We start from the raw sequence: 6,942 nt of genomic DNA on the forward strand, positions 1-6,942 counted from the left end.
CCTTGCGGTTGCGGAACGCCTGAGGATTCAGTAATGGCGCCCGCAAAGCCACGTGTGTGCAATCAATGGCCCCATGCACCATGGGGAAGTCCGCAATAGCAGCGAAGCCCTGCGCGCGCTCCGCCTGCTTCTCCAGGGTCAGAGGGAAGGTGATTAATTGACGCCTTCTTCTACAGAGGGCAGCTGTCACTTGCCGGATGCAACAATGCACTGCAAATTGTGATATATTCGCTATGTCCCCAGTGGCTGACTGAAAGGATCCGGTGGCGTAAAAGTTGAGGGCAACAGTCACTTTGACGGCCACCAACAGAGAGGTCCTGCACCGTAGACGCGGCTGCAGATCCTCAGCAAGCAGGTGGCACAGCTCAGTCACAACCTCCTTACCAAATCGGAGCCTTCGCAGACACTACTCCTCCGACATGGTAAGGTATGACACCTGCTGCCTGAAAACCCTCGCAGCGTATCTTCGGAGTGGCCGACCTCCATTGCCCCTCCTCCTTCTGGCCAATCCCGGCCCTCTCTCCCACCGTCTCTGTGCCCCTTCAAAGTGTCCGGCCATGAGGACCTTCCCCTCCAAAGCAGCTCCCATTGCTATGCCAGACGGGCAACACGCTATAATGTCTAGCGCTCCAACTGCTCCGGACAGGGCTGAAGGTCCCAAGTATTCGAAGGCTAAATCCGACAAATCCTGTGCAACAGTAGCTCACCAACTCTCTCCAGCAACGATCAGAATGAACAGGCCAAGTGGCTGCAGCTTTTATACTAGAGCTGTCCCCTTTAAATAGCGCCCCTCGACTCCGAGAAGGGCCTGGGAGCGTTCCTTCGAACTGTCACTAATAGCGCCAGGCGGAAAGGTTCCGGGCGCCACCGAATATCCGGTCAGGGGCGCCAAAAGGGCGTTGCCCACTGAAATGATGTCATGATCTGCCTGCGCACGCGGGCGCGCGCTAACAGTTAACACAGGCGCTAAATGGATAGTCAATATGGGAGTTGTCGCTATCCTCATTGCGCCCGCCCGAACATTGGGTAGCGCCCCAAATCTCGGGCTCATTAGGCGCTAATCGCTGGTGCAACCAACCGAATTTCTAGGCCTACTTACTTTAAACTAGAGACCTTACTTTTACTTTAACGACTGGACTGTAGAAATACTCGCCAGGTCCTACTTACCAATCAGCTCCTTCCCGGATTGTGACGTCACTTTAGCAGTTTTGCAGTTGTTGTTGTTTGACTGCTCCCACTCTCGGACTCTTTCCTGGGTGTAAAGTAAGAATCAATTCCTACAGAGTGAAAAGTTAGGGAAAGCAAAGGTGAAGCAAGGGAGCTCCTCCTTCCACTCCTCACCCACCTAACTCCCTCAATCACCCAACTCTCAGCACTCTGTTCAAGCCACACTCAGTGCAGATCGCACTGCGAATCCTGTTTTTATAGGCCTAGTTTCCCTAATTAACTGCCTTCAGCTGCTCTGATTGATCCTCTGCCTTCTCCGGTGCTGCCGACTCCTTTCAGGTCCGCTGTCCTCGGCCTCCCGTGCTCTTGAATCTATCAACTGTGGGACCTCCTTGGAAGACCCTCTCCCCGCTTGCAATGAGCGCTTCCCCAACGGAGGCATCTGCAAGCAGCATGGGAACCATTCATTTTCTTTCAACATGGACCTCAGATGAGGATGAGGATGAGGAGGAGGAGCAGGAGGAGGAGGAGGAGCAGGAGGAGGTCAGAGCACCGGTGTATCGACCAGCAGCAGTGGCAGCACGTGAGCACATGATTGCCCGTGATGCAAGGGATGAACTTATCCTGGCCAGATTTACATAGGTTGCCCAAGTTGGCACATGTCCTTGGCTCCATCTTAAGACATCATTGACAATGGACATGACTCTCTGGCCTCCTTTCACTCTGGCCATCAGCCTGACAATGCAAGTGTTGCGGAGCCCGCAATGTGGAGCTGTCTAAGGCGAAAGAACAGATGCCATAATACCAACATTTTGGCATCAAATCATTTTAATGCTTTCCAACAGGGATGGCATTTCATCAATACACATAAACATTCTCCCAATCTGCACACAGACCTGGAGGTTATATCCCTTGCCAGCTGGACCCACACAGCCTTGGTTTCTTTGGGAGGCCTCTTTCTCCCAGGTGAGTGGAAGAGGACCTCCCTGCTAGCTGCCACCCCTCAAACAACATTTGCAGCGCCTCATCCGAGAGCCTTGGGAGGCCCTTGACTTGGAATTGGACATAGTGGTTTCTCAGAATATGTTGCAGCATCGTCAGAAATCCTGTGGAATGATCTAAGGCAGCAAGAAGCCCTTAAAATAGACTGGAAAAGTGATGTCAGCAGAGGCGAGTTTCAGTCCCAAAACACTAATTGGCCCAGGGCAACCCACATCTCTGAAATCAAGTGGCTAATCAGGAGAAAATCGCAATTTTTTGAAAACAGCCAGTGGAGGCGGGTTTCGAACCCACCTGAACCAAAACCCGCCTCCAACCCGCCTCCAGTGGGAAAATCACCCCCAAATTGTCACATCTTAATCCTTCAGTTACAACCTATGAAATGAAGCTAGTTACCAAAATCCACCCACTTTGACTGCGGGTGAGTTATCGTCATCTGTGGTCTTCGCTTTAGATGACTAAAAGTCATGTCAGATAGCTTCAGCGGTCTCTTATATAATTCAGCTGTACTCATAACCCTTCTTCCAATTGGTTGAAACAATGGCCAATAAAGGATGCAGTGAAAAAGTTTTCAGCAAAACTTTCCTTCCTTCTGTTCACAAACAAATGAAGTAACTACTTACTTGTTTTGAATTAAACCCCAGGTACATATAAATGCAAGCTGCTGTGTTGTTGTTGTACTCTAGCCATTATGTGGCAATGCATCACTTGCCTGTGACATTATTGTGAAGAAAATGATGTGGAAGCTCTTCTGGTGCTTCTCTTTTCCCCCTCAACAATAAAGAACATGCCAAAAAAAGCCTTCCCTTTCGCACAGTGCCCATTTAAAGTGATTTTGAAGAATTAATGTCCCTGACGTGAGAAAACTGAGGAATAGACAGGGTGTGGTGGAGGAGCAGTTGTAAACTGGCTGACAGTCACCAATGCCCAGGATTCCAGCATAAGTAAGGATGAAGTTACAGCTAGGAGGGGAAAAAAAGTTTAAAAAGTTATCTGCTGAATGTAGGTGACTTTACCAGTGTTCATGTGTGGCAGCGTGGCTCAGTGGCTCTATTTAGAGGTTTCATGTATCAGTTCATAAAAACTTCAGCTTATTATTTTTAATTATTGATGTACAATTTATAACAAGTCTGTGAAAGAAAATTGAAAACATTCGGTCATTAATTGTACACGGCACATCTTTGGAGCTGATTTAGCGAAAAATATACTACATATTACAATTTTTTCTAAAGACATAAGGCCCACCACCATTTTAACTCCTGGATTTTCAGCAGGTTCAAGGCAGGTAGGCAGCCTAGTGAGACGGCGTACTGCAGCTCCACCTCACTGTACTCAGAGTGTTAAGACACGGATTCGCAGCCATGATTCCCTTGTGCCGAGCTTCAAATCTTCAACTGTGCTATTAAGGCGAGGAGAGGTCAGAAGTATCCCCAAAGGGAAGGAGGAAGAATTAAATGGTCCGTCAGCTATGTTACTTTTGTACATCTCGGATGGCTGGTTATAATGCAAGGCCACATTTTGGGATTTCTAATTATGCCAGCACAGGGACAGCAGGGCGTAATTAATGTCAAAATTGCTCCTATTAAGTTAAATATAGCTCTCGAGGGGCTAAATTCACAGAACAGCAGAGATGGGAAATGCAGATTTGGATCTGAGCCAGAGTATTTTGGCCAATGAAAGTTAGTTTAGAGATTCCAGTGAGCATTCACACGTATTACAGTCAGGATGTTTCCAGCATAAGGTGTCTGCTGAGAATATACACTTGGGAGAGATCGCAATCAGTTAGGTTGACAGGCCTACTGGCAAATCACCGAGAAGGGAAGGAGTCAGTGGCCTCATCTTTCCACTTCCTGCCAATAATCAAAGAGTAGAGGGAGAAAGAGTCACGTGATTTTGCCTTCAATGGAAATAAAAATACTTCAGAGATATAAAACGGGTTACCAATTCGCCATCATCCATTTTACACTATCGCACAAAATCAAAATCTACCCTAACATGTCTGGGTTAGCTTACTATTATCTTGGAAAGAGTGTAATGTTTCTAACTATGCCAAATTGTTTGATCTTTTACTGGTAAGAAATGTCTTCCACATCCTACTGACAATGATGCCTCAGCTGCTGAAAACCTCTGTTGCCTTTGTTGCCTCTAGACTTGACTATTCCAACGCACTCCTGGCTGGCCTCCCATCTTTCACTCTCCGTAAACTTGAGGTCATCCTAAACTCTGTTGCCCATGTCCTAACTTGCACCAAGTCCCATTCACCCATCAACCTTGTGCTCGCTGACTTACATTGGCTCCCAGTTAAGCAACGCCTCAATTTTAAAATTCTCATCCTTGTTTTCAAATCCCTCCATAGCCTCGCCCCTCCCTATCTCTGTAACCTTCTCCAGCCCCACAACCCCCAAGATATCTATGCTCCTCCAATTTTGGCCACTTGTGCATTCACAATTTTAATCACTCCCCCATTGGCAGCCATGCCTTCAGCTGCCTAGGCCCTAAACTCTGGAATTCCCTCTCTAAATTTCTCCACCTCTCTACCTCTCTTTCCTCCTTTAAGATGCTCCTTAAAACCTACCTCTTTGACCAAGCTCTGCCCTAATATCTCCTTATATGGCTCAGTGTCAAACTTTGTTTGATAACGCTCCTGTGAAGCACCATTTTGCTATTTCAATACAAGTTGTTGCTGTTGAATTAATGTGGTGCAACACTGCCATCTACTGGTGTAATAGCATATGACACATAAGGATCACATGACAATAATCTCAGACTAGATAGTTTCAGAGCAAGTCATCTGACTTTACTTACGAACTGTCTTTGAGGTGTATAAATATGAACTGTTTTCAGCAGTTATTAGGTATTCAGTGCTGAGATCTAACCTAGATTGGAAATAAATCAGACCCTGATGGATATCCTACTTGTAAGTATATAGCCGTATAAACTTGCTTGTACTTTCTGTCAGTATTAATAAAACCAGCAAGTTGATTTATCTCTAGCCTTGGAATCTATATAATCTGGTTTAATCTACTCAGTTGATCTAACATCGAGAGAAAAAATCTATTTTGTGATTCAGTAAAGAATATAATTTTTCACGTATCCGCCTTTCAATAGTCTGAGTACTGTATTTCATCCAAAATACAACAATAAATAAAACAATCTTTGACTCCATTTTAATGCAATTTTTTCCTTTTCATAAGTGATGCCCTCCTAGCCTGCATATCATGACCAAGAGGCCAAGAGGCCAAGAGGCCAGTAGCGGGTTTATAGTTTGCTACATGGCTCTTGTTGGATTAGTCTTTCTTCTTCAGTTTGCCAAATTAATTACCTAGTAGGGTTTGGTTGTTTTCACTGAAAATGTAATAAAATAGTAAGCATTTAAAAGCATTGGTATATATTTTCATAGCAATTGCTCCACAGTTACAACACAAAGTCATTAATTCATATATTGTAGATAGGATAAACTCCTAGAATTATGAATTCATATGTTTTAGAGATGATAGAATTCTTAGTTAAAATCAATCATATATTTTAAAATATAAGCCTAGAAATCATTCTTGGCTATATTTGGGGTCAAACGCTTAAACCATTTGTATACTATCCCTCTGCTATTTTAATGGAGGCACTAACCTGTTTATTTTAAATAGATTAATGCTTCCACTAAAGTAGAAATCTGATGAATTTCATACAAATGCATTAAGTGTTTATTTGCAACTACTATTGACAGTAATCCTTAAGCTATAATTGTTCGAAAATATAATTGGTGAGTATCTTTGTTTATATTGAGAAACAACAATTAAAAATAACATTACTACAAAAGCTAGAGGAAAGGTTGGTTTCGGGCCTTCTGCAACTGGCAGGTGGCAAAAGATATTTTCTATATCATTTGTATTTGTTCACTTTGAAATCTCCTGTAGAATAAAATTGACGACATCCTTTGAGAGTCCAGGCAAAGGGTTGAATTCTGCAGAATCGACTACAGAATTGACAGAGGAGGAGAAAGGAAATTTTAAGAATGTGCCTTTCTTGAAAATGTTAGCACCATGTCTATTAAACAGAACCAGGGCCATTTGGAAGCTTCGCAGGAGATACTGGCCACCTCTCTCTTCTTTCAGTTGTGAAATTTTTGAGGTCAGCAGATGTGCAATTTGTTCAGAGACAGGGTTAGACTCCACCAGTTTCCTTTGCCCTGCATCTTTAAAAAAATCTTCCATTGTCTGTGCAATGTTGGTACATCCGTGCTCATCTTCATTGCTTGGATGCAACTCTGCAATTCCAACAGAGGAGATGGCATCTTCAGAGATTGGGTGGTCTGAATCTGCTGAAGACATTATAATTAACAGTCTTCATTTTTGTTAGGTCACATTAACAACAATGAGTAGTGATATGAGCAAGTGGAAGCTCACTTAACAATATAATTACCATTATCAACTTTACTTTATCATTTGATTAACCACATTAAAAGATACCAATGTAAAATAATTATGTTTATACTCAATTAAGACATTTAAAAAATACTTTACAATGACTTTAGCATTGGAATATAACTGTATGGAGAAATAGAAACACGTAGCACTCCATGACAAACACTAAGAGTAAATGTCCTTTAAGGACTCCTGCCAAATCTGAATGGATTATTTAACATGCCATATTTAAATATACTCTTATCCTCATTTTTGAATTAATAAGGACGACACTGAAATTTTTGATAACCAGGATGTATCACACTTCCTACTCATAAAAGTTCTTTACGAAAAATCAATTTTGTCCCATCACAATATT

At 43.3% G+C, this 6,942-nt stretch overlaps 1 protein-coding gene across 1 annotated transcript; it reads right to left on the reverse strand.

Moving 5' to 3' along the window:
* Window positions 1–3,251: 3,251 nt before the first annotated feature.
* On the reverse strand, window positions 3,252–6,653 carry LOC147121462 (shieldin complex subunit 1-like). The gene has a single exon (XM_085981728.1). It carries the CDS (start codon window positions 6,489–6,491, stop codon window positions 6,057–6,059), a length of 435 nt encoding a protein of 144 aa, XP_085837854.1. The 5' UTR covers window positions 6,492–6,653; the 3' UTR covers window positions 3,252–6,056.
* Window positions 6,654–6,942: the final 289 nt, after the last annotated feature.

This window comes from Somniosus microcephalus, chromosome 3, assembly GCF_052327205.1.
Source record: "Somniosus microcephalus isolate GS21.2 chromosome 3, FLI_Smic_1.0, whole genome shotgun sequence".
NCBI lineage: Eukaryota > Metazoa > Chordata > Chondrichthyes > Squaliformes > Somniosidae > Somniosus > Somniosus microcephalus.

What these genes read in the sequence shown, in the direction of transcription:
- LOC147121462 (XM_085981728.1), bottom strand. Translation starts at nt 6,491, where the DNA reads ATGTCTTCAGCAGATTCAGACCACCCAATCTCTGAAGATGCCATCTCC.